General features: G+C 37.4%; 1 protein-coding gene across 1 annotated transcript in view; it reads right to left on the bottom strand.

Annotated features, from left to right (window-relative positions):
• igsf21a (immunoglobin superfamily, member 21a) overlaps positions 1-27,538 on the bottom strand; it is a 150,240-nt gene that overhangs the window by 81,366 nt on the left and 41,336 nt on the right. The window contains exon 3 of the mRNA XM_026307456.1: positions 22,256-22,368. Coding sequence (XP_026163241.1) covers positions 22,256-22,368 — 113 coding nt within the window. The remainder of the gene's footprint in view (positions 1-22,255; positions 22,369-27,538) is intronic.

Here is a 27,538-nt window from a genome sequence, read left to right as displayed (position 1 = left end):
CACAGCTTCTTTACAATTCAGTTTATCTCTGTCACCGTTCTCAACTTGGTTTATCAGGGAATTCGTTTGAGCTGTACATTAAGTGCATGTTTCCGATACTGGGAGAAAATGGCTTGCCTCAGAGCTATCTTAACAGCTTTCAAAAGATGCATAAGAAATCCTGTGACAGATTTATCTAATGCTATAAATTCTAACTGTTTTTTATGTATCCATGCCTTTTATGCGCCCATTTGAACGGTGTAATTGAACCAGTAAACAACAAGACATTTTAAATACCTGATCTGCACTGGCAAGGCAGTGCACATGAATCAAACTGTCGGCAGCTAATTTTAAATCAAAAGGATCCATTTATTTGATTGTATTGAGTGAAGGGAATGATATAACTTTATGTGTTCAAATAAGGTTTATATACATTTTTCTCATAAACCACAGTGTGGATGAAAGACAGCCAATTAACACAGGTAAGTTATAAAAACAAAGTTAAAGAAAACTCACTGAAAAATGCTGAACTTTTCCTGCTTACTACACAAAAATAACCAAAAATACGTCTGCTGCTTGGTTGTAACTGCAGGAATGCAGCTATTCTGCAGCCTTTATATTTGCTGTGTTTTGTTGTGGCACCAAAAGTAATTTGAAGCACGGTCCTCAGAGTCGACTGTCTATGGAAGTCTATCTGTGAGAGATTTACCGCTCGAGTGTACATGTCAAGACAGCTATGCCAGGGTTGCATCAAACGAGATTAGAACATGTAGTTTTTAATTGAGGACACTCATGCAATAGCATTTTCACACATGCCTGGTAAGTTTCTTTCATAAACCTAATGCACATTTCATGGTGTGTCCAGTGATGATTTTAGTGAAGTGAAAATATCTCAAGTAAAACAGGCAGCTGCGAAGATATGTCGTGATTATGAGGTGATCTTGGTTTACATCAAAAATGCTTAGAAACTGGGCTGACAGACATACACTGGCATGAAAAACCACAGACACAACAAACATATTTTTCACTTGGAGCCTGTGGTCACTAAAACTGTACTTTGTACTGCTGCCACATATTTTTGGCTATAATTTCTGTGCTCTTTGCACTTCTGGCAGTGATCACTCTGCTGTGACTTGGTCAACAAGGGTGAGCATCAGTAAGCTTTTTTGTTAACAAATTAGGGCTATTCTAAAACAAAATGCAAATAATATAAACATATTTGGCAGGCAGTGCTTTTTTGGAAAAATGGAAAATGAAGGATTTAATTTTGCATGATACTGCCTGGCTCAGAATGCCTTAGTCATTAGCTCAGTGAGGAAAAAGGGTTTACCCAGACCATATAAAATCCCAGCTGAGATGCAGGCCTCCATATGCTGCCCAGTATCACAGCTTTCTCAATAATTATGAGGAAGGCCCTAGATGAAAGGGGGCTCTCGGAGTTTAAGCATATTTCAAAGGCAATATCTCTGAAATTTAAAAGAAAATAGGATATGAAAGCCTTTGATAGGCTGCTATTAAAAATGAAGCTCTGACAATGGCCCAGTGCCCCAAACAAAGAAAGCAGAGGCTGCAAGGAGAGCACATCATCACATTCACAATTAATGAAAGCACTTGTTGTAATAAGACAAATACATATAGAAATACAACATCTTACTTTTTAAAAACCTTTTTTACTGATGTCACCTATGCTTAATATTTAAGTGTTTTCCAAAGGACATAGTTTCTGGGTGGAGGGTAGAGAGTCATGCTTCTTCTTCATGCATCACCCAGACTGACAAGTTCATTACCATTATAAAATGCATCAGTTGGCAATGTTTCTTACTCCTTTAAAGGGAAGCAAAGCTCAGAGGATGTACTGGCATTTAACTGAACTGTGTTTTACAGTTGATTGGTGCAGTGAATTAGTAAGCTTAAAAAAACACAAAAAAAAAAACAAATGCACATCATTCTTTAAGGCCAACAAGACTCAAGAGATGTGTTACAACAACTGTGTGGTGCTGTGTGAAATGCATAGCTGGATTCTACTGCAACTGCATATTTATTTGTCTAGCACTTTTAAAAACAACACAAGTTGACCAACGATAAAAACATGAAATAAAACAGCAGTAAAAACACCTAAAACCACAAAATGGATGAAATCAAAATAAATAAGATAAATAGATAATTAATGTGAACATCTCAGTCTGTGTCACATGCCGTTGAAAACGGGTGAGTTTTAAAAATAGATAAGTTTTGGTGCTGCCATCGCAAAAGCTTGGTCCCCTCTGAGCATACAGTCAGTAGCAGCTGGTCAGCTGACCTGAGTGACCGGGTTGGAGCGACTGGATTCTACAATGGCACAGTCTGGGATTTTGACTTAGGAGATTTTTGACAGGGGCAATAACCTTTAAAATTGTAAAATGAAAACCTATGTATGTGTATTTAACATGAGAAATGCAGGCTGGGTGTGGAACAAAAAAAAAAAAAAAAAAACTTCCCAGAGTTTTGTGAATAAAGATAAATAAAGGCCTCAAAAGAAGGTTTTATCTTAACTAGGACAACTCAAAGTAGATTCACTCTGTGGGGTATGAAACTCACTTATTACTAACAGCAGGAATTGTCGCCCTTATTCATTGCACGGTTTTCACACCTTAATCTAACAAACCCTTTCCTTTCAGGTATATCCATCGGCAGAGCAAACACATCTATGTAGACTGATGTAAAATATGCTGCAGTTAAAAAATAGAAAGTAAAATGGAAAAATACAATAAATTACCTTCAGACTACTGCATGCTGCCTGACGATGTTCCACGCTTTGAACTCTTTTTCTCTGATACATGTTCCTGCAGGTTGCATTACTATTCAGAACCAAATTTTCCAGTTTCCACATAATTAGTATGACCTGGCCTGCTGACCCTACTAGAACCTGTGCTGGAAGGTATAACAAGAAAAATGGGATTCTATTCATCCACCCATCTATAGTTTTATAGTTTATAGAAAAGCAGCCAAGCAGCTTTACTAATGTTGTTGCAATCCATAGCAACATAAGCCTTTGGAGGGAGAATATGTGAGTGGCTTTGTCAATACTTCAGTTTGTTTAATGGGACCACTGACATAACACTTTGCCTCTGTGGCTGATCGATTAGGGCCCACCACACAAATGCTGCATCAGCAGGGGAGACAGAGACCATGAAAACCTAAATTACGCAGATATCTCTGTTGGCTTTTGATTCTAAATGGTTGGATCACGTCTGGATAAAGGGGGATTAAACAAAGTGTTCACTTTGTAAATCAGAGGGTATTGGAACACAAAGTGTGTGTAAAAGGCGGGATCACCCAGCCAGGTTCAAAGTCACTGGACTGTGCCTCAGCAGATAAAACACTAAAATGCAGCAGACACGCTGTATTATTACTATGTATTATATAAAGTCTCCACAGTGCTGACAAGTCAAATACACATTACTACTTAAAAGGAAAATACTTCATGCTCTGTGTATAGATATATATAGACTGAATAAAAGCTGTGGCTTTTTAATATATCTGTTTGCAAGTTATGGTAAGTAGAACTGTAAATAAATGTCATATTAAAGGGTTCTTGGCGATGTGCAGCAGCCTCCAGAACATCTAACACTAGCATATCCCATTTGGTTATTTTAAAGCTAATAAAGCCAAGTGAGCTATAGAAATATCAATCATCACACAAGTCAGGTCTAGTATGTACTGATAGCACAGATACTATATGTAAACAGCTAATTACTCAGGTAAGACTGGCAAAATATACACCCCCAATACTATGTATGAGTTCTCATAGAAAAAAAGGAGTGTTTCTGTTTGCAAGGCTAGAATAGTGTAGCTGACACTGTGGAACTGTGCTACCAAAAACGGGAAAACCTGGGAAAAAGCAAAATGCTATTTAAAATCATTATATCAAAATTTGACATCAAAGTTTCTATTAAAGATCAAAATCTCACAGGATGGCAAGTGGGTGGCTGATTGATGGTGGTGTGCTTTTACTCAGGACAATATAGAGTACAAGATCACTGGCATTGGTTTGGCGTAGTGTACAATAGGTTTTCAGCACTTCGTTTGTGAAAACTGATGTGTGCTCCAGCCAAAAATGAGGCTATGACAGCGGTGAGAATGAGCTACAACAGTAAGGTTGAAAAAAAAAGCTGGGTCAGGCAAACTAAACAATTGAGTGAATCTCAATTTGGATCGTTTTTGTAGGTACATCAGAGCAACCCCTTTCACATTGTCTTCATTGTCAGTATCGCTCCTAGTTTTTTTGTACTTCACTAACGCTCTCTGAGGATTTCTTTGCAGAAAAGATTTATACAACTCAAGGAAGAATGTAATATTCTCACAGATCAATTTCCCTACATGTTTCTACATTTGCATTAACACTGAATGTAAACAAAGTGTTTAAACATAACATTAATGCTCTCCCAGTCTCTTCTCTGTTACACTGGAAAGGTCTGTGGATTTTATGCTAATGCAATCTCTGCCTACAAGGATGTAAGATTTGATGAAGCTAAATTAGATGGCAAGTAGGGTTAAGGATGATGGGCATTCAGTCTAATGGGCATGATCTGTAATTTCTGGAGTTAAAGAGCCTTTGTGTGGTAGCTGGGTGGGGGGCACAATCACTGCCAAGACCAGTGAGTCCGTGGAATCTACACCAGTTACATAATAACTTTCTGATAAAAGTAACAATGCTCTGCAGGACACATACAAACTCTGTGCTGTGAACGTAAGTCAAAGATTTTTAATAGGAAAAACCATTTGGGAGACCTTTGTCTGTGGATAAACTCTGAAGAAATATTGTGTGTGTGTGTGTGTGTGCGCGTGCGTGTGTGTGTGTGTGTGTGGGCAGCCTCGGTGAATGAGCTGCACTTAATTAATAGCAGTGGGAAAGCAAAAATGTGTAGGATGAAAATGGGAAAACAATTTGTTCTCTAAGCAATCCATGTAAATAGTATAAAAATTGAATTTAAATATTTACATACTGTATTTTGAAGAATGCCAGTACTCATTGCAGACAATCAGGTCATCCGTAAGTTGTACAAAAACAACAATTTTCCAAAGATTATTGACTCTGTATTCCATCAGCTATAAAAGGCTTCTGTTTTGTAACATATCCAAAGCTTCATTAGCAGTAATTCTGAAATCACTGGTGATCATTAAATATAATTTTTAAAAAAATCAATATCAAGTAAATGTCCATCAGAGTATAAAACACAGAAACTACTACTATCACAGAATACACTCAGGACACTAAAAATTTAGAGGGTGTATTTCACAGATAATATTCTCACCATCACTGTCAAGTAGGGACATAAAACTTTAGTAAAAACCTTAGTGCGCTGAATAATCTGCAGTGAGGTCATCCATGACTTCATATTCTACCACCATAGTTACTGCAATTATTTATACTTTCGTATCACTCTTCATCCTGTCTTTCCTTTTAACTATAGAACTAAATCCTGCTGTTTGTTTACACTGTTAAATGTTTTTGGCCCTTATGTTTGCATATCACAGTGTCAGAGATGTACCACTCTCTGATCATGGACTTCAGTCTGTCCCTAGATCTAGGACTAAATGTTACGGGGTTTTGTGTGTACTGTAGCTGCTCAAAAACTGTTTTCCTTAAGTCACATGATTTTTCTTTTCCATTGAGAACCTGAAGAAATAAAATACACTTTAACGGACCGGTCAGACATTACTGCTCCATTTTTTTAGTTCCTTGTCCTAACATATTTTGCTTCCTGTGTGTATATTTGTACATAGTGTGTTGTGTGTAGCACTTTAGATCAGTTGTGTTATGTGTAAAGTGCTATAGGGTATATGGAAAACAAGATGAGTTAGGTCATTTTATGTAATTTTATCATATATGTTACATGTGTTTTGGGGCAAAAGCGAAACTTGAATGACCAGCAGCCTGTACATGCATAAAAAGCCGGATTTTGTTTTGACTGATAAGTACAAAAAGAGTTTCTGACACAGCGGGGAACATTATAAAGTTTCATTAAGGCCGCCTAAAGGGAACAAAGAGATCCCACTTAAAGTGAAGACGGAAAATTAAAGTTAATATCACAGACGGGCGCACAAAGACGATATGAAAGTAAAGTCTTCCACATTCAGGCAGTCTTCTCTCACATTTACCACAAAACAGACATCGTGTGGATATGATGAAAGAAACAGAGGTTGCAAAAGCCATTACCTGAATTTAAACCTTTATTTTTTAATGAACCACGAGAACTTTTACTTTGAACACTTTGATTCACTGAAAATATCTGAATTGTGAAAAGGGCAGTATGATTTTGACCTAATGGCAAATTGTGATGTAAGCTGTGTTGAGCTAAAAATGTATAGCTGAAGAAGAAAAAAATCAGTCTAAGTCTTGAAGCAAGTGTGCAAGGTACACTTCTAGTAGTTTTAAAATATATTCAGAAAAATAACTAACATGCAAAGAAAACTAGTTTCCTGACAGCTAAAATAAAAACAAGAAAAGAAACCTGCAATCCTAAACAAGTCCTGCAATCTTTAAAACTGCCTTTTCATTAATCCATCAAGATGACATAATTAACAGCACAAACACAACAGCTGCACAGAGGCTGAAAAAGCCGGTGTCAATTGCTAGGATCTTATGCCATTTAAAAAAAAGAACTTGATTGCACAGATGCAATCTCGACTTTGAACATCCTCAGAGGCTCTCTGCCGATAACTACTATGAGGAGTAGCTGTCATGACTGGTAGTATGACTCACACTGAGCACAAGAATGATGTCCTGGATGAATATCCTTTAGCCCCACTGGGAGTGCGCTGTCCCACTCTTCTGACGTCTTTGAGTGTCTTGGACCTAGAGGTCAGCATCTCATTTTACACGGACAAAAATCTATTACAAAACCTATCTCTCTCCACTTGCATTAAACCCACTGGAGGAAAAGAGGCTTTTCTTTAATTGTTTTTCCTTGGCTGCAGTCCTGGTTATGAGCAAACTTAGTCCATATTATAGCTTTGATTGGTTGCTGGGTCATCCAGACCAATAATTTTTGCATTGTTAAGTACAGTATGGCATGATGCAAAATGGCTTTCTCATTGTGCAAGTAGTGTGGATCTGTTATAGACACTGAAATTGAACTGAAATGTTTTAATGAAATCACCCCAAGCACAGTTTATATTCATCAGCTACTTAACTGCAATTTCAAGTGCTAATATAATTTGGCACAATATATTTGTCCAAGGTAAGTAAATGGATAGATATAGATATGCTAATTATTTAAAATTCTGACATTTCCTAAAACAAGCCTTTATGTTTCAAGTGGCACTAACAGTTTTTTTCATATAAACAGAACTGTGGAGGAGACAGCCTCCTAATTGAAGAAAAAGCCATTTACTGAAACTTAAACCTCATGACCCAAAAAAGACAGTGACATTCATTTCTGAAAATGTGTGACAACCCAGTACTGGCTGCTTGGCAACAATGCTGTGTGGCCGTACATCTGATAAATAAGATGGAGGTTCATGAACATGAACATCACACTGTTAGGAGATCACAAACCAGCTGATATGCATGTTTATAGACGTTAAATCTTGTCCACAGCAGCAACGGTCACATTATGACTGCCATCCAGTCGGTTTTTTGCCTCATCTTTGCTTTATACTTTCACAGAACAAAGAATCACATTCAAGGCCATGTTGAAAACCTTTTGAATTCGACAAAAGGCTCAAGCAGCTCTCATGCTCACTTGTCCCTGTGAAATGGCAGGGTGCAAATGCCCATGCTGAAAAGCCTGAACTAGCAAACTGCCACACTGAAACCGCAAAAAAAAAAAAAAACTTGCATAGCATCTCCCACCACTTGCAGTGTCTTTTGAACAAGAAAAGAAGAACAGTTGAATGATGTTGGTGGTAGATATGACAGCAGTGGCACAGATCTGTTTTTTTTTTATTTTTAACTGAGACATAAAACGACAACATTCACATATGACCGTCTTGTCCTATATGCTGTGTCTTCACAGTTAACTGTTGTGATTCCTGCACCACAGACTATAGTACATGTTAAGATAGCTAGGCCCTACTTCATGAGATGCACTCACTGAGGTTTTGTGTCCTCATATGTCCCCAAATTCTCAAACATGTCTCCTCCATCATGTATAATACTGAGTGAAATGAATCTGCATGGACACTCAGCTGGGAAAGATGAAAAGCTTTATGAGAAGCATTATCTCCAACACAGTGAATGACAGTTCCCTTGAAATTATATATTATTTTCAAAACAACTTAAGTATTTCTCAGGGTAAAAGACATCTCCCTCAGGTTGCCAAGAAAAATTATTCTGGAAGAATCTGGGGCAAAGGAGTGGCCCCCATCAAAAAGGAAAATTATTTTGGCCTTCCATTAACACTAAACTTGAGGTCAATAAGACAACAAGATCTCCAAAGATGCCAGAAACAACAAAAGGTAAATTTAATGCAGTCCACAAAAATGACAAATCAGAAAAAGTAGACCTTTAAAATGAAGACATCTCTAAGAAAACATAAGAGCATCTAAAAACACAGAGGTGGGGGCACAAGTATATATACTGAATGACTTTACGCCTTCAGCAGCAGTTTATTTAAGCATTAACACTAATAGTAAGTTCACATCTCAAAAGAATTACTTATACATATTTAAGGATGTGGGTACTAGGCTATGCATACTAACCATGGGTCTAGAATGAGTTTTCATAATCACTGTCCAGATTAACCCTCATGATAGTCTGCTCAAAAACATGACGGACAGACGAGTAAACTGATGCACTGACTACACCTTTAATACAAAGGTCATGTGTCAAAGAAAGAAGGGCATGAAGCTCACTGCTGTAACATCAGTGCATTTGTTCCGCCTTTATCAACCATAAAAAAAAATAAAGCTGATATTATTGCTTGTAACAACTGAGCACTGTGTTAATGTGAATCCAGCTGATAATGAACATTTTTATTATCTGTGACTGCTGGCAATGGTTCAGTCACAGCTACAGCATGTTTACCACCTGTGTTCTCATACCATTACAAGTTGTGATTAAGTGGGAAACATGGGGCACCACAGTACAGACAATTATCTCAAGGTAATTTCAATCAACATTAAATGAGTGGTTGTAATTTTCTTCATTCAGAACAAAGAAACATATTTTTATATACTATACAGCAGGGGTGCCCAGTATGTCGATCGCGATCAACCGGTCGATCACAAAGGCAGTGTGGGTAGTTCGCATGGCATTAAAAAAATATAGACGTCAGCCTATCATCCATCCTCACTGTTACATTTGTCACTTGATTGACATACAGGGCAGCCAGTCTGACATCTGGTCTTTTCTGACACATGGGTCATCACGCATGTGCGTTTCTGCGCCAGCTGCTGCGAATCTCTAGCAAGCTACCGAGTCGCCTAATTAGTCTCCAATTTATTTATTTATGGGTTCTTGCAGTTATGAAAGGAACACCAACATATATTGTACATATAAATAATACACAATATATTTATAAATAAATAATAAATAAATATATGTTTTACATTTTTATAGTAGGTAGATCATTTTGACTTCATCATTTTATAAGTATCTTGCAAGCTGAAAACGTGTGGGCACTCCTGCTATACAGGTTCCTTCATATGCAACAGCAAAAATGTTTCGTAAGAAAATGCCATGTCACTTTTACTTTTTCAGCACTTGGTTCAGGTTAGGCAAAAGTCTGATTTCAGAAAAAACCTAACAGTGGCTCAATGCTGACAAGATGCAACAGGTTTCCTTTTCTAACATTTAACTGAAACTACAATCTATCACTAACCTTAACCATAACTCTGTTACCACGCATGGAACCTCAAGAAAGTTTGCTCAAGAAAACTATTTGTGAATTTAATCCATGTGATTATTAGGTTTTTCCTAGAACATTATTGGGAATAAAGATTTACATTGTATATATGAACACAGGAGAGAGTGTTGAATCTAAACTGTGGCACTGATAAATTTCTGATGCTGCTGTTTGATAAATTGACAGGAAACAATTTCATCTTAATGCAAAGAGAGAGGAAGAACAAAAAGCAACTGAAAAGCCTCTAACATCATTAAACATTAACTAGTGTGTTGCTTCACACTGGCAAACAAAACCAATCAAGCCAGAGCTGTAGAGGAATTATCTATGATATTTCTATTTCAATCCCAAGGTTCAAATCAACTGCTTAATTATGCTAAACAGCCATCCACCAAGCAAGGGAACAATGCCTGGATTTCAGTACTAGTGTACAATAAGCAGAGCAGCAGTACATGACGTAAACAATATTTATTTTGAATTGCTAAAGAGAATCAGGTTGTCCGACGGTCTGACCCCAGGCTACTTTTTCGCTGTGGTGTAAGCCTTTTTAAAAGGGATCAACAAAAAAGGAAACAAAAAATTAAACACTCATCTGAGACTGACCTGATTATTTTGTGAGAACACAATAAAAAAAGTAGGTCTGCTGTAGTTGAAATGTTCTGTTGTCATAATAAAAGAGAAGAGGCAGCATAAAAACGCTTAGTTATTACCATTCAATTAAATATTAAATAGCAAGATATTGCTGTATTTTGTTTTAACAATAGAGAAGATTGTAGTGTTACTATTACTTTCAAGTTCGATTGCTGCCTGTACCCAACTAAAGATATAGTGTATGTGCCCCTTAAGTATTGACCTTAATCAGTACTTATTAACTCCTGGTCTTCATTAAGTGCTGATAACTGGTGCCCTGATTAGCCCTGTGATAAGTGGTGACATATCCAGGGTGTTTCTGTACCCTTTATTCAGTGCATCGTGGGATGCTGGGATATCAACCTAATGACCCTGATTAGAGGGAAAAAAGACACAGAAGGCATGGAAGGATGGATGATAACTGGGTGGATGATAAGTGATTATTTGTAGCTAGCAATCAATATCTTCTCACAAGTTCCACTTGTTGGCAGAGAAGAGACTAATTTAGATAATGTCAAACAGTGGATAATTTGATTAGAGTGTTGCCTTTGATTTATTTGTTATGTTGCTGCAGTTTCTGTGAAGCTTGCACAGATAACAAACTGTTGACCTGCACAAATATTTCTGTAGTGACCTATTTCTATGTAATCTAAGATGTTGTTCCCTTGTTTCTGCTTCCACAAAGATGTTGTATCTTGTACTATTAATCTTGGATTTGAATCATAATGAAAGTACCGGCCAACCCATATTATATGCGTCTAGTTTTACATGTGCAAAATTTAGAATAGTTGTCATATGACATTATGTTATTTTCCAAGGCACAAAATGCATCACCAGAGTCAATAAACCAGCTGCAGTTGTAGGCGGGGAAAAGCAGGCATATAACAACCTGTTTCCTAAAACTGTTGCAATCTTCAATGTTTGGCAAGAGTGTGGTGATTTTGTTGTCAAATACGTTCTGCTGATGACATCAATGGTAATGTCATCTTGCAAATTGTATAAATTCACTGAAGGTTTCGGTCCATCCTGGGCCTGTTGATAATAATAAAAATATAAAATATTATTGGTTTCAGTTTAGAAAATAAATAAATTCAAAGTTTCACATAATGCTGTTTGCTTGCATGTGGATGTTTTTCTCCCCTGTTGGAAGAGCATCTCATCATAGCCTATCTGAATAAACAAGTAAGGAAGTAAACAAGTAAATAAATATATAAAGAACTATATAAGTAATTGTTTAGCTGCTTTTGTGACCCTGAAGGACCTCATAGTGTGTTATGTTGTGGTGGGGTAGGGGTCACAGCTAAGACTCTTCTGGCATGGAAATGACTTCCTCCTCTAATGCAAACCTCATAAAGAGGCGCTGATCCACTCCTAATCGCCAAATAATCACTTTCTTTTTGGTCCCTCTGTAATAATAAGAATGGATTTCAAAAATCTAGTAAGATTCTGGTAGAGTGATTATACATTTTGAAGACATGCTGAAAATTCAAGCTACAGTAAGCCGTATAAAAGAGAGAGGCACAAGCAATGACTTTCCCTTCGAAATGTAAAATCTACCAGATGGCCATTGTTAGTGAAATATAATGAAGCACAAAGTTTGAGATCTAGATCATTAACTATTTTTTTTTAAAGATATGAAATTATTTTACACTATCTGTCCCAATATAAACATTATCTATCCAACTTCTGGTTAAAAATATAAAGAAAGATTGAAAAATAAATGTGCCATGCAACACTCTGGTGAAGCATGTATGATATACTACACTCCTATGCTCACATTTACCATAAAGATGAAAAAGCATGATGTAACTATTATAATGTATTTAATCCTATTGCCATGGAGAATGAGTCAGTGGGGACAAGGCAAATGATCTTGTGGAGAGTTTTTCCATATAATCATTTGTGGAATTACCTAATTAATTAGATACAGAGTATGCTTTTGATAGATACCTGGGGATATCTGGGAGATGGTAACAATGAGAAAGCATTACTCACTCTTAGCAACATGGAAACAAAATTACCCATTGTCATCACAGTCACTGCCATTAGCAGCAGAAGCTCTCAGACAGGCAAAACAATGATCAGACCCTTTGTTGGTATTACCATTTGTGGATAAAAAAGGATTCATCTAGTAGTTTGCTGACATGAAGTGTGTAATTATCATTCCATGTATAACAGGCTGCTTATTTGCCCTAGTGACATCCTCAGAGAGGAAAGTTGCAGTGCAGTGATCCATATCACCTTATCTCCCATTCCCTTTGGGGCACCACATTCGGCACGAAGCAGTGGGCTAATGAAGATGACAGAGGTCTGTGGCACTATTTAAAGGGCCAGACCACATTTTTTCACCTAGAGAAGAGAAAGTGAAATGTCATAAAAGTGATGCCTAGTTTTCTTTCATATAGGTCAGTAAGATGCCAGTTGCGGAGGCAGGAGAGTTGGTCACAGACAGGGCCTTAATGTGTTTTACATTTTTGAAAGCAGTAAGCTTTAGCTATATTATATCTCTTATGATGTCGCATCAAATTCTACTGCTACACTAATGTAGTGTGGAAGTTCTCACCTGCTCCTCTCAATAAAATTAGATTAGATTGAGGACACAAAACTGGACAAGACACTGACCACATCAGGAACCTAATAGCTCCTAAGTGCATCCTGGAAAATGGAATTCTGTTATACAAATGCTAAATTATGTGTAAGTAAGTAAATTACTTTGGCTGTGGGTTGCAAAATGTATTATCATCACACTGCATATGGCTCTAGAGTCCAGTCAAAGCAAAAATTATTTTACAAAATTAGCAAAATTAAGTAAAATTCATAAAATATTGTTTTCTAATGTCCTCTGCTGTCCAGATTACACATTTCGCTGCATATGTCACAGTTATACACTGATGTCTATTGCAAAGAGAATGTGATCTCCCAGGGTTTTTGTCTCAGTTCATGAGACATTTTGAAATGTTTAATGTTACAGTTTTCAAAGGACAGAAATGTAAAGATATTCTTTCTTATGCACTTATGATCACAGGGTGAACAGAGTGCAGAAGCAAGATGCATGCAGGGGAATGCTTAGTTGTTTTAATGATGCTGCAGTCAAACAAGCACTCTACAGAAGACAGGAACAAACTGGACTGCCAAGTAGGGCACACTAACTAGATAACTCACTGAGCACAGGCCCTAATAACAAGACAAAAGGAAAACTAAATAGTTGTCACACTAAATGATCTCTGTCTAAAAAAAGTTATGTTCACAGCTGAAGCAGAGAGACTTAAAAATAGAGGACGTTATTGTCTTTCACCATGTCAGGACAATAGGCAAAGTGCAAAGATGTTGAATCTCTCAGGTGCTGTGGGGGGATTCACGAGATAAAGGAAGCAATGTGAACATGCCCTGGGAGCCAGATCAGCACCATGGTCAGAGGCTGAGGAGGCCACTTGGCACAAACCTCAAAGAAAAAACACAGTTAGGGATGCTGACAGTGATCTGTCCATGGTACTGCTCTGTTGACGCGAGGATTTTTGGCAATTCTAACTGCATAACTGAAATGAAATGGATAAATAAGTAAAATATATATATATATATATATTTATACAAAAGTGTTGTTAAAAACTGTCAAATACCTTAAGTTGTCCCTAATGTCAAAATAAAGTATTTGTGATATGCAATTTAAATTGTAAATATCAGGTATGTTACAGACAGGTTGACAGTTTGTGCAATTACTTGCGTGGCCTACAGTTTCTCATGATATCATCACCATTACATTTGATGACTGAAGGGTCAAATAAAATGACATTTTCAAGGATATTGTTCCTAGGTTCTCTCAGGCCTAACCATATTATTCAGAGAGTATATGACGATATACTACAATAGAACACAACTGAAGCAAGAATTATGTGAAGCCGCACAATTACACTTGGGGATTAAACAGCAGGAAGTTAGACACCCAAAAACCCCACAGGAGTGTGCTATGCTTACACACTCAGCGAGCTCTCCCCTGTATTCAGACTGCAGTTGCCCAGGCAACCCTGTCTTGAAGATTTTAAACTCGGATTTAACATATGACGCCTCCTGTGTCTCTCCACAGTCAAAAAACAGGATTACTGGCTAGAAAAACACTTTTTGGTTGAGTATCCAGTATCATATATTTGCCATTGCATTTCGAGTTAACATATGGCCAGAAAAAAAAACAACAATAAATCCAGTGACACACTACCCTCAGGTAATGCACTCCTATATTTCTTGGCAGACTGTGACAAGAGATAAGTCATTTGCATAGCTGTTATATTGTGCTGTGACACTGTCAACAGCTTTAATGGGATTTGTCAAAATGTGGGCCACAAATAAATCTGAAAAACACTACCAGAGGCATTGAGTTGAGGGTATTAGAATAAGATGAGGTGCACAGGGTTTGTGTGGGCCCCAAGTGTCTCACTATTATCACTGAATAAGTTTCTTGTTTTAAGTTAGACTGCAAAGTTGTGCTCAGGTCAGTGTGAAAAGCTACTTTCATGTTTCCACTTATAAATATAATATTCTCCTCAAAGCATCTAAGGCAGTTGGCCTGAGTCCAAACACAGCTGGCAGTCACTTACGTACACGTGTAGAACAGTTCTGTGCCGTTCAGATAATGGCAATATGTTGAGAGGGAAGAACTGTGCATGCAGCATTTTGATTACAGAACTCCCACAAAGACACTTAGGAGTGCAGTCTGTCCATGAGGTGTGAACACTGGGGGTAAGTTAGTACATAACTTTGGAATAAACATGTAGTCCCATACATACAGTATATCCAAAAAAGTGCATGTTGCTTTCTTATTTTCTTTACCAGAAAAATTACTTCAATACAGTAGAATCAAATATATTCAAAATACCACACAATCACAGCAAACAATTTTTTTAGAACCCATGGTAGAACTTTTAGGAAAAAGAAACTACTGTAACCCTGTGATAGTCCAATTGTCCAGGCTACTGCTCAGTCAGCTGGGATTGCCTCCAGCCCCCTGAGACCCTAGATAGAAAAAGAGGTACTGTATAAATAATGGATGGATGGAAACTGACTGTATACTCACTGGACTATGCAAAGGAGCATTCCATGTAAGCATAGCAATAAATCTCCTTACTAACAAACACAGGTAATTTGTCAAAAGCTTGAAAAATGACCCAATGAGTGTTACAAAAATGACTCAAATTAGCATTTCTGAATTAGCTTCTTTATGGGTAACATACCGCATGGCTGCATATTGTCAATTAATACTACATGGTTAAGGGAATGAGGTCTCAGTCTTGATCTCTTTCCAGTAGCATTTTCCTCACTTAACCTACCATTAGTTCCTAGTTTGGTAATGAACACAGAAATCACAGTCCAGTCAAACTGTTTTAAGATGTTTGATCAAACAACCCATGTAATCATTTTTCACAGGAGGATAATTTAGTCATAGTCTTCACTGGGCCAGATGGAGGTTAAATGCTTTTCTAATTTCATATTTACAAATATAGACTAACTTGAGAAACATTTTATATTACACAATTAATACATGTAGATCACTATTTTGGTCCTACAACAACAGGCTGTCCCTGAGGTTGATGCAGTATTAATACTGAAAGTCTGGCTGGTGCCTTTGAAGTCAAAACAAAATAAAATTAATTCAACCCAACCAATTGTCACTTATAACAAAGAAAACGGCTAAGGCCCCTAGGTGGTCAGAAACTGTGTAATATAACACAGTGTAAAATAAGTGACCCAATAACAACTGTGATATTAATAAGCCTTTGAATGACTTTTACTGGAATTCACAGCCAGGGGGAAAAGGTATAGCCCTGTCTGGCTGTCACTCATCACAGCTGCAGGGAAATTAGAGTGTCTGGATAATTCTGGTAAGGATCATATATCAGTTGTAGTCTCATACTTATGGTTTTGAAAACAATAACCCACTGTAATTCTATAAGGTGTTAGAGCATAGATTGTAATGTAACAGGGATTTGTGATGCTTTGATTGGAATCAGTGGAGGCAGATGGCTTCATTAAAATTTGACACACTTTCAATAGGATTCAGCTGATGATTGAGATTCATGACTGTCTTTGGTTATTGTCCTTTCTAGACATTATAAACTATTGATTTGTTACTGCTCCACTACAAATAGCAGTACACCAACAGGGGAGGAGAGGGAATCCAACTTCACATATTCTATATAAAATCCCTAAATGACAAGATAGCTGTTGATTGTTTTTCTACCACAGAATATTATCATGTATATATTCTATTACCGTATACCTCATGGATCACAATGATTTATTTATTTATTTATTTTAAGGAAATGATTGGTGAGCTATTCACGGAGCAGGCAGGGAGCTAATGTGGCAGCATTTCTCAGGCTAATTATACTTCAAACTACATTGTTATTTGTGTTGCAGTTTAAAACATTTATGACCAATCTGGTGATTACAAACTGAAAACAAAAAATCAGTGTTACATGCACCTATGGAGTCTTTGTGATTTGTTGAGTAAATAAATGAATAAGAAGATAATTATAGAATCCTCAGTATTAGAATTTAGAAAACAGCTCACTACAGTCATACTGGAACAGCTGTGTGGTAACCACCAATTCTGTACCAGCTACAGTGCTCTAATATAAAGAATGATGGATGAATTATTCCAAATGTGTTTGGGAGATGTCAATGAAAAATGACAAAATGAAAAGCATTCTCCTCTAATCTTAATTAGAAAAAACAAGATCACAGCTACAAATTTAAAATGCAGAGGCTGGATTCCAGTACTTTCTTGGTCATACTCATAATAATCGCTCAGTGTTCGCAGGAAGAAAAAATGTTACTCAAACATAATTAATATTAATATTTTCCTTTAGTTGTTGATATTACGTGTCATTTTGTAAAGCTAAACTATGATCATACTGCAAGTGGTGTTCAGTTCAGGACAGAGCAGGATTATAAATAGAGGTGAGTTTGAATCATAAATGAAATGGAAAGAGGTGGACACAGCTAAATGATGAGAAGAGCATCAGAGAAGAACCTCAGCAAGGAGACAGGTCAGCGGTAAATGAGGAAACTATCTTCCCTAAGAAACCTCCCTAATTCCCAGAGGAATTCTGTCTGAGAAGATGGAGAAATTCTATAATGGGCAGAGTGAGGGAGAGAGAAAAAACAGGAGAGCGATGATATTAAAATTAACCAGAGCGCAGAGCAACGCTCAACAGGCAAGTTAACAAACCCCATGTGATCCACCACTGTCAGCACAGCGTACCTGGGTTCCAACTGGTAGAGGTCCCATACATATATATTCATTAGAATGGCATCAATTTTAAAAAAAAGCAAAGCTTGCTATAAGCCTTTCAGGATCCGTATCTGAGGGCGAGCACACAGCCCTACTGACATGCTGCTCCCAGAGAGGCAGCACATTAGGGCCACACTATCAAATGATCCATCGTTACTATTTGGTATGCTATTAAAGCATGGAAGACAGCTTGATGGCATTCCATATCCATAGTGTTTAATCCGTGGCCTACCAGTTGTCAGGACTCGGGGAATTATTATAAGGTTTGGACCAACAGATGCGCCCACACTGGTACTACAGTTCAAACTCAAGGCTTTATTTTACAGGGTAAGGAAAAACAGGAACCAAAACTACAGACTAGGAGGGAACGGGTCTAGGCAGGAAAGCACAAGGACATGAAATACAAACAGGACATCAGGAATCAGGGCACGGGGTATACATGAAAACATGAACAAAGGACAAGGACACAAGGAGACAAGGTCGGAGGGATCCGGGTCACACACACCAAGGGAGACGCACCAGATCAACGAACACCGACACTAGAACATGAAAGACAAGGAAGGGAGCATGAAGGGTCTAGACCACAAGAAACAAGGCCATGAGCAGGGAGTCAAGGCTTGAGGGAATCTGGGTCACACACACACACAATTAGGGAGACGCACCAGATCGCACAAACACTTGCACATGAGAAACAAGGAACGGGGCATGAAGGTCTGGGCCACACACGCAATGAGGGGGACGCACCAGACCACACAGGGAATACGAACAAAAGCAGGGGATTAAGACTAGAAACATAAGGCAAGAAACATGGCAGGAGGCAGACACACATAACGAGGATACAGGAGAAGGGGCCGGGAAATAAACCCAAAGAGACAAATACTTAACTTAAATCCCGAGGAACAAAAGGCAGTCCATAAACAAAACAAGACTAACAAAAGTTCAAAACACTGTCTTGGCAGTACGCAAAACCATAAGTGGTAGTTCATCGCAGACAACCCGGCAACAAGACAAGGAACAAACCAAGGTATATAAAGACAGGGGACAAAACAAGGCACAGGTGAAAACACTCAACCAAATTAGACTAACATAAAGGAAACAGAAATAATCCAAAACCAGTTCCTGTCAGGATCCTTCAAAATAGGATAACAGGAAGTCCATTGAACATGGATCCTGACACCAGTATTCACTGCTCACTAAAAACATCCATGTGGCCAGTGGTGCAATATCACACACACTTGAAAGGCTATCATTTATTTGCTCTTGAAGCATTAGCTGCAGGGCTATACAAAATCCATTACTGAGGACAGCTCTCAGTCTCTGGCATTCACTCCATGTCGTTCTCTGTCTGCTAATTTTGTGTTCTTGAGTAAACTGAAATGAGAGCTATTATAAAGGATCCCATCTGTATGATTATCAAAAAAAAAAAAAAAAAAACAGCAAGAGGCATAAAGAGAGGAGGGTCTGAAATGTCTTGTTACTCTTTTTTTATGCTGGTTGAAGGCACATTTAGTCAACATTCTTTTATTTGACTATTTAATATTTTATTGACTACTCCACTGCATGAATTTAATGACACATATTTATACATCAGGAAATCATCCATTTGAAGCAGCAAGGAGGTTCACTTTGTAGACTGAGAGCTTCATTACACTGACCAGGATGCTTTCAATATCGCGGCTTTTGTGTTCTTGTTATTTGTACTAGCAATGCGTTTTAAACAGCAGTACAACTCCCAGATAAGTCTATGTAAATCTCTCTGAGATATATATATTTTTTTGTGCTAAATATAGATCTAAACCAGGAGTTAGGCCTGACTCTAAACAAAAGTAACATCACCATTTATTATCCAGTGTAGGATATTCTTCTAAATTAAGTTCTCTGACTCACTGCAAAGATCGAACGCACCCATACAGATTAAAAAAATTAAATAGATCCTTACTTGGTGTAATAACGCTGCCTGGTTATTTATGTATTTTGTCACCTAAATCAAATGTGCAAGCTCATGCAAAGATTTTCTTTTCTGCACACATCCTTAAATCCCATTCTGTAGTGATATTTGTACAATTGCTAAAAATAACTGAATAATGACCTAGTGCAGTGAAAGAAAACACAAAGTGCTTTAATATAATAGAAACCATGGGGAAATTCATATCTAATCCATTACTTTTATCTCTAGCTAAGAAAATAATGTAGGCAATTTGAAAGGGAGAGAATGGCTTGAAATAATCAGGTTTATCGAAAGTACATCGAAAGATGTGCTAATTCTAAATGCAGTCTGCATGTGTTATGTGGATGCATTAAAATCCTCAAAGAGAATATGCCAGGATCTAACACCACAAATGAGCCCTTTCTGAAATATTCAGTTTGTTCAGCCCTCTGTGTGAGTGGCCAAGTTTTTGAATTTATACAAGGATTCCCCAGGTGAGTATCAACCCCAGTTTCATTTGAGCAGGAGTTAAAACGAGAAGTCAACAGTGTTTAGTGAAATAAAATGCAGAGATTAAAGAAACTGGCAGCAAAGTGTGGGTAATTGATTTATAATTTATCAGTGGTTGTGCTGAGCAGTGGCCAACAGAGACAAGTGACTGATTTCTGTTACAAACTCTGCTTTTCTCATGAGAACACTTAATATGGGCAGCTCAGAGTGGTTATTTAAAGTACAGCTATCAATAGGCATTGCAAAAATCTGAAAGAATATAAGCAAAATAACCCTTTCCAGTCCCTGCCTGATTAAATGAAATTGTTACAGTAATGAAAGTGAGCTATGATACAAAGGTGAACGTGTAAAGTGCCATAAATCTCTTTTTGTCCTACCTTGAAAGGTCAGCATTTACTAAGATGAGTCCAGAGACACTGTTTTATTTCACAATAATAAAAGTGAGAAAGCATAAGCTACTCTAAAGACGGAGTTCCTGCCTAAGCAATAACCTGATGCTCGCTCATTAATGGCAGTGTTCCATCACAGGGTGGAGGGTGAAACCAAGGTGAATGACACCATAGTGTCGTGTTGTACTGTACATTCAGAATGATCAGATACTCTTTAAAAAATCGTCAAGCAAGAAGCAGAATTCACTAGTGAAGACTGTGTAATGGCAGAGGCTTATTGAGGAGTTTATCATAGCCGGTGTCTTGATCAGTAACCTAAGAAGATGGGGCGCTCATATGTGAAAACATTGTAGAAAAGCAAATTTATAGTTTGAGTTTCCAGTTAATAGACACAGTGTCTGTGCTGTCTAATGCAGTTAAGTGCAACAGGACAGGAATAAATCCATTCAGTGAAGTGCCTACAGCATGGTAGTATACAGACCAAATAGTAAATTATAGCACCACTTTTTACATATATTTTTTAGTTATTTATTTATTTATTTACATTTCCCTCCCTCACTACCATTCCAGTAATTTAGTATGGCACTTCCAGAAAGTTAGGAGACTCACAAGAGAAATCGTTGTTTAAAAGAATGGTTATAAGTGATGCAGCACTTTCTGCCAGTCTATTTTTCAGATTTTGGAATGTTTACTCCAATACATTATCCAACTGTTTACACCAGCTACTTCTCAGGATGAGTAGACTGAACTTCACATGTAAAAGTCAGCTCCTAAAAGCAACATCCATTGTGGAGGAAATCAGAACCGCACATTATTGTTTATTTTCATGAGCAAAGCCACATTAACAATGCAGATGTCCTTCTGCAGTTCTCTTGCTCATTTTAGAAACCCATCAGTCATTAGATTATAATAGAACAACACAACAGAGAACAAAAATGCATTTTATAAAAGACCCACAGTCTTGGTTGATAACATTTCAGGCTCTACTATTTACAAAATTTAAAATCCAATCACCACTCAATGACTCCTCCAGCAACGTGGTGAAGAATCAGCCACTTTCACAAAGGAGGTCTGAAAAGCTCTCGAGAATTATTGGACAGTTTTTGGCAAAAAGAAATGGCCAGGCAAGGATGTGACAGTGGAAGCTGCTGCTGCTTTCCAATCCAAGTGCTAATCAGCGACTCTTGAAGTGAAACAAATTTCTCCTCTGTGAATTGTGATATTTTGCAGATTTGTTTTACCGATCTTCAGTTTCACAAAAAACTTTCAAACGTGCCAGTTTTGTAAACCAATTCAACTCTCTTAGACAAGGAGTACAAAGATTTTTGTGTTGTGTTTTCTCCTTCAACAGTGATTTAATTAATGCCAGCACTTAGGCAGTGCAGAACACCAACTGGGATTTTAATAACTGTTGAGTTGCCAGCTGTGAACTATTAAGAAATTATGGTGATGACCAGCGGATTGAGAAATCAAATTCCCAAGCAACAGCCAATGATGCCTCCCATGCAGCTGGTCCAAATAATAGCTTGTTTTCTGACAATTGCAGTTAGACGGTGCATGGCTATTCTAACACAGCCATAAACCTGTGATATGACCATTGGCAGTGACCTCTTTCAGATGCCAAATGGCTAGAAATGAAAGAAATGGATGCTGCAGAGAACACTGGAGGCTTAATGGCATTGAAAGTGTAGACAAGTTTACTCACCCTGTACCAAACAATCTCTCGAAGCCTTCCATCAGTTTTGAAGTTACACTTAAGAGTAACAGTCTCTCCCACAACAACAGGAGGCAGAGGTTCTATGGTAACTGTCAAATATCCTGCAAAAAAAAAAGAAAAAGAAAAGTTTTGTTATAATAAAAACACTTTACCTGAACACTTTACACTGTTCTTGCTGAATTAAACATTGGACAACAGCAATAAAGCAGCCGTAAATCTGTAGTACATGAATCTTTTTAAAAAGCTTAATATTGACTGAGTCCACATTCTCTTTGGAATAATGCCATGATTCATCCTTGTACAATTACACAACAAGCACTCGCCCACACAGGGGTTAAGTGTCTTGGTAAACAGCACTTCACTGACAGTTACTTAAGGATGGAAGAGCATTCATTTTTCGGCGACCTTGAATAATTTCCTCATCTGGTTTGGAGATTCAACAAACAAACTGGAGTTATGGTGCAAACATATCTTTAATCTCTACCTATGTCTACTGTTGGCTGTGTAGCTATTTTGTAGTATTTGTTGTTGTTTCATAACAATAAGCATTGTTATTTGTTTTCTCAAATTGAAATCTGATCTTCAAACAGAGTAATGTGTGATCTCTGCACAGCTGTGTTCAGTGCTTACAGGTAACTGCTTTTCACATTAAAGTATTTTCAAAGAATTTATCCAGCATGTTTGGTTGTACAAAGATAAAATTTTTCACCTGTTATTTATCCGAAGTTATTTGGCCTTGAATAAACATGCTCAATCAATAAACCTCTAAGAAAAGCCGGCATGTGAATGGCATCACAAATTTCTCATTCGAACTCAGCAAATTATAAAAACTATAATAAGAAATGTTAGAATGAACACAGTAGAAGTGCTGTTTTTTTAATGGAAATGTATTTTAAAGTGAAATTCTGCCCCTGTGGTTGATTAGGTTGGCTCAATTAAATTAAGAATACAGTACAATAACACATTTTGAAATTTGAAATCAGAGAATGCACTGTCTAATTTGGGCCATGCAGCAGAGCCTACAGCCTGCTGTGTTGTCAAATAATTGAAAATACTCAGATCATTAAGATTTCACTGAGGCTTTTGTGATAACAAGGATAAATGGCAACACACTCACTAATGAAAAAAAAAAAAAAAAACATAACAAAGCAGATGAAAAATAAGAAAGACGTGTCAAATGTAAGGGCAAACTGTTCAGTGATGAAGTCAGACACAGATTTGAATTTAAGCTTCTCAAAGAGAAAAATCTGATTCCCAGAGGAATTTGTGACCTTGTTCTATTATGCCTGACCATTTGCCCTTTGAGCAATGATCTACACAATATTTCAGACAGACAGGGTTACAGATAGTATTTCCTCTTCTCCATAGACATTGTACAAAGATAAGGTGAAAACTGTACAGCTTTTGAGATTCTAGTTACCAAATAAAAATGAGTGCATGCAAAGGTAATTACCTGGTTTTATTGACTGAGATTTTTAGAGAAATTAAATACATATAAAAACTGAAGGGCAGCAATTAAATAAAAGGTTGCTTGAGGATGCATTAGCATAGAAATAATCTAAAAATCTGTGGGAGTCCAGTACAGTATTGAAAATCTAAAACATATGGAGTCTGTAGTGTCTCTATATCTGACTATAGCAAAATGAGCCAGCGCCATCCATTGCTGCAGCCCTCTACCCAACATAATAGCTTGCACAACAGATAGATATCACAGAAGATTAAACAAAGGAAAACGAGGCCTCACGAGCAATAATTGTGTTAAAAGAACACAAACCAATATGAGAGTAACAGTGCTCCACAGGTGGTCACTGCAAAGAAAGAAAGGGAAACTAGAGATGAAGAGAAGGATACTGCAACACTGCATGATAGAGATCTAATTCCAGGCAAATGTTAAATACCCACAACAGTTCCTTTTTATGTTATATCATAAATTGCATAGAAATTTAAAAAAAAGAAGTAGCCAGTTTTTTAAAAACCAGTAGAGGGTTGATACAGAGTGGAGATGTGATTGAACAGTCAAGCTTTTGAACATTCATAGAATAAATAAATACTTTCTCAGAAAATGCACTCAGTATGCACCCTGACTGTTACGTAATAAAAGTCTCTCCAACTCTATTGAAAATGCCTAAATCCAAAGTTAACACCCAAAGTGCCTCATCAGCTCAACTGAGTTTATTCATTTTTATTTCACTAGTTTTACCCATTTTTCTTAATGCCCATGAGGCAGTGGCCTGTCTAACAACAGCAGTGGAAACTGGTTAGAATTTGGAAGAACAGTTACATCATTCGGTTTGACAGGCACCAGTGACAGACGTGACCACATAACCTACAGTATGTTATTTTCTGTTATGTGTCACATTGCCTTTTAAATCATGATCCACAAAGTGCAGAAATGTGGTGAATGAAGAGAGCAGCTTAAATTAGATTCAATTTTAAGACTTTTTTAGCATTCTGTGAACATGAGACTAGAGGCTGGATAAAACATCTAAAGATGTTCATACTCTGATACAGACTCAAGTACAAGAAATGATTTCATCGTACTGGGGAAAACTGCAATGTAAACCTGGTGTGGTGAGGTAATTACAACTAAAAACTATGTAGGTCTTGACGGGTTTGTATCAAAATCAAACATATAGACTTCAAACTTCTCTCCTGTGCACGTTCAAAAAAAAAAAAAAGATATTAGAAAGTCATTCACTGATGGCCTATTTGGCCTTTTATGTCAATTAGAATCCATCTACACTACAGACATCGTACTGAATCCAGAATATTCAGTCAGTAAGAAGAGACTGTACTTTGCACGACCTTCTGTGCAAGAATCCATATGTCTAGATTATTCAGTGTGTTGCTCAAAAAGGATGACGACCATTTCTAGAATGATTTGGGTTTTTACATAATAAGTTGAACATGGTTGAAAAAAATCAAAGGTAGGCTCGGTAAACTTAATGTAGAGCTACTGAATACATGCACAGTGAATTTCTCATTTTAGAAAATGGACACAGCTGTGGACTTGTGTGATACACCAAATTACACACAAAGAGGTGAATAATCACCATCAAACTACTTCAAACATGAAAGAAAAGGCATTGCACAGCAGACATGCTGTGTTACGTGCCTTTAAAAGAGGTAGTCTTGGGTATCTGCAATAGTAGACAGAGATCTGCATGTCTCTTGTGTCAGTGCACCCAGATATGCTTATTAAAGAATCTTAATTTAATCAGAAGGCTGAAGAGATCTTCTCTCTAGAGTCAAATTGAATGGATAAACCTTTCCGGAGACTGCATGTCATTAACACAGAGCTGCTGCTCTTAGAGAAAATCCTAACCACTTAGTACGAACCCACAAGAGAAGCAGCCTGGACTTGTAAATGTCTCTCTGAGTTTTCGGAAAAGGTAGTAAAAACGCATTTTACAAGAACAAAAATGTCAGCCGAATCTGTGGAAGTCAGTCTTACTCACTCATGGGGGAGATACAGTGAGTGCGTTCTTCACCTTCAGTAAAGGACACATTTGGTTTTAATTGCAAAATATTCCTTACAAATTCTAAATGTTCAATCCACTATAATCACTAATTATAATCATATAGATGAAATGTAATGTTAATAATAATAATAATATAACATGGCATAAAATAGTAAGCAAACCATTTAGAATTACCTGCATTTATGAATCAGTACATCTTTAAATATGCTCAGATCTTTATCAAAGGTACAATTAGGAGAAAAATAAACACCATCTATTTTCACTAACACTTGCCCAGACTGAAGACAGTAACCAATCTTCTGCAGCTTCCAGGCTGGAAAAGGTATGTGAAGCCCACAGCTAATGACAGTAAAAGCTAATTGGAGTCAGGAGTTTGTAAACCTGAAGCCCAATCAAACAAGATTGCAGTTGTGTGTGTGAGCTGCTGGAATTCTAAAAAAAAATAACTACTAGAAACAATTTTTCATTAGAAACATCTGCGGATGTGAACCATGGCTAACAATAAAAGAGATATCAGAGAACTGATAAGCAAGAACTTTTGATTTGCATTAAGCTGATAAAGGTTCAAAGTAATCTTCAAGAGTTAAGTTAACAAAGAGGTACTAGTTTACCTAGTACTAGAGGTACTAGACAGAGGTATGTTACACTAAGGTGTATGACATTGACATTATGATGTCAGTCCAAGTCAGATCTTTAAATTGAGACCATTTAGTTCTGTGACTATTCTCCCTAGAGGCATGTGCTCAGACAAGATGATTCTAAAGGCACAATGCAGAACGCTCAATGAGGTGAAGAAGAATAAGAAGAGTAACAGCTAAATGCTTAAAGGAATCACTGGAGCTGCTTAACATCTTGGCTCATGAGTCTGTCACACACAAATGATGGTGCATAGTGTCCATGGCAGGATGCCAAAGAGGAAAACCTCACTGTAGTGAGGTTTGCCAGAGAACCCTGACCCTCCACAGCAGTACTGGGAAAATGGTTTGTGGACTGATAAAACTAACATTAAATTGGGAAGCACGACAGTCCAAATATGAAATAAGGGGGAAGAAGCATCATGTTCTGAGGGGCAGCTTGGAGAGCCAGGTTTAAAGGTATCTGATAGGATAATGTCATGCTGGTTGTCCACCAGCTGAAGCTCGGGAGAAGTTAAGTGATGCAGCAGGACAATGACTCTATACATCAGAGTAAATCTAGTATAGAGTGAAACAGAAAAAGAAAATCTACCTTTTGGGCTGAGCCAAAGCCCAGAGCTTAAGCCAACACAGATGCTGTGGAATGAGTTCAGAAAGCCAATCACACCAGGCAAGAATATGGCTGAACTGAAGCAGATCTGTAGAGAAAAATGGTTCTAAATTCCTCCGGAACACTGTGTAGGTCTGATCCACAGCTACAGAAACCGTTTTTTTGAGATTATTGCTGCCAAAGAAGCTCTGACTAGTTATTAAATCCAAGGATTCACTTACTGATTCCACCAGCACTGTGAATGTTTAATGGGCATGTTTAATAAATATCTGAGAGATTATAATAGTTTCACATTGTCACACATATTTTAAGTCACACATTGTGACTTAAAATATGATCAGATCATATTTTACAACCAGTTAATGCAGGTGTTTCCAAAAGGCTCACACACTGTGTCTCGCTAATGTAGGCAACAATTACAATAGACATATAGAGAATACTGTAAAAGAAGTTGGGTGGTCTTTCTTTTGTAGATGGATAGACTAATTGTGAACAATTCAATATTCACTATGTAGCACAGACAGAAATGTAGCACTGCCAATGA

The sequence above is a fragment of the Mastacembelus armatus genome, chromosome 5 (assembly GCF_900324485.2).
Source record: "Mastacembelus armatus chromosome 5, fMasArm1.2, whole genome shotgun sequence".
NCBI classification, from domain to species: Eukaryota; Metazoa; Chordata; class Actinopteri; order Synbranchiformes; family Mastacembelidae; genus Mastacembelus; species Mastacembelus armatus.
Note: the sequence above shows the minus strand (reverse complement) of the source record. Positions and strands in the feature narration are given on the sequence as shown.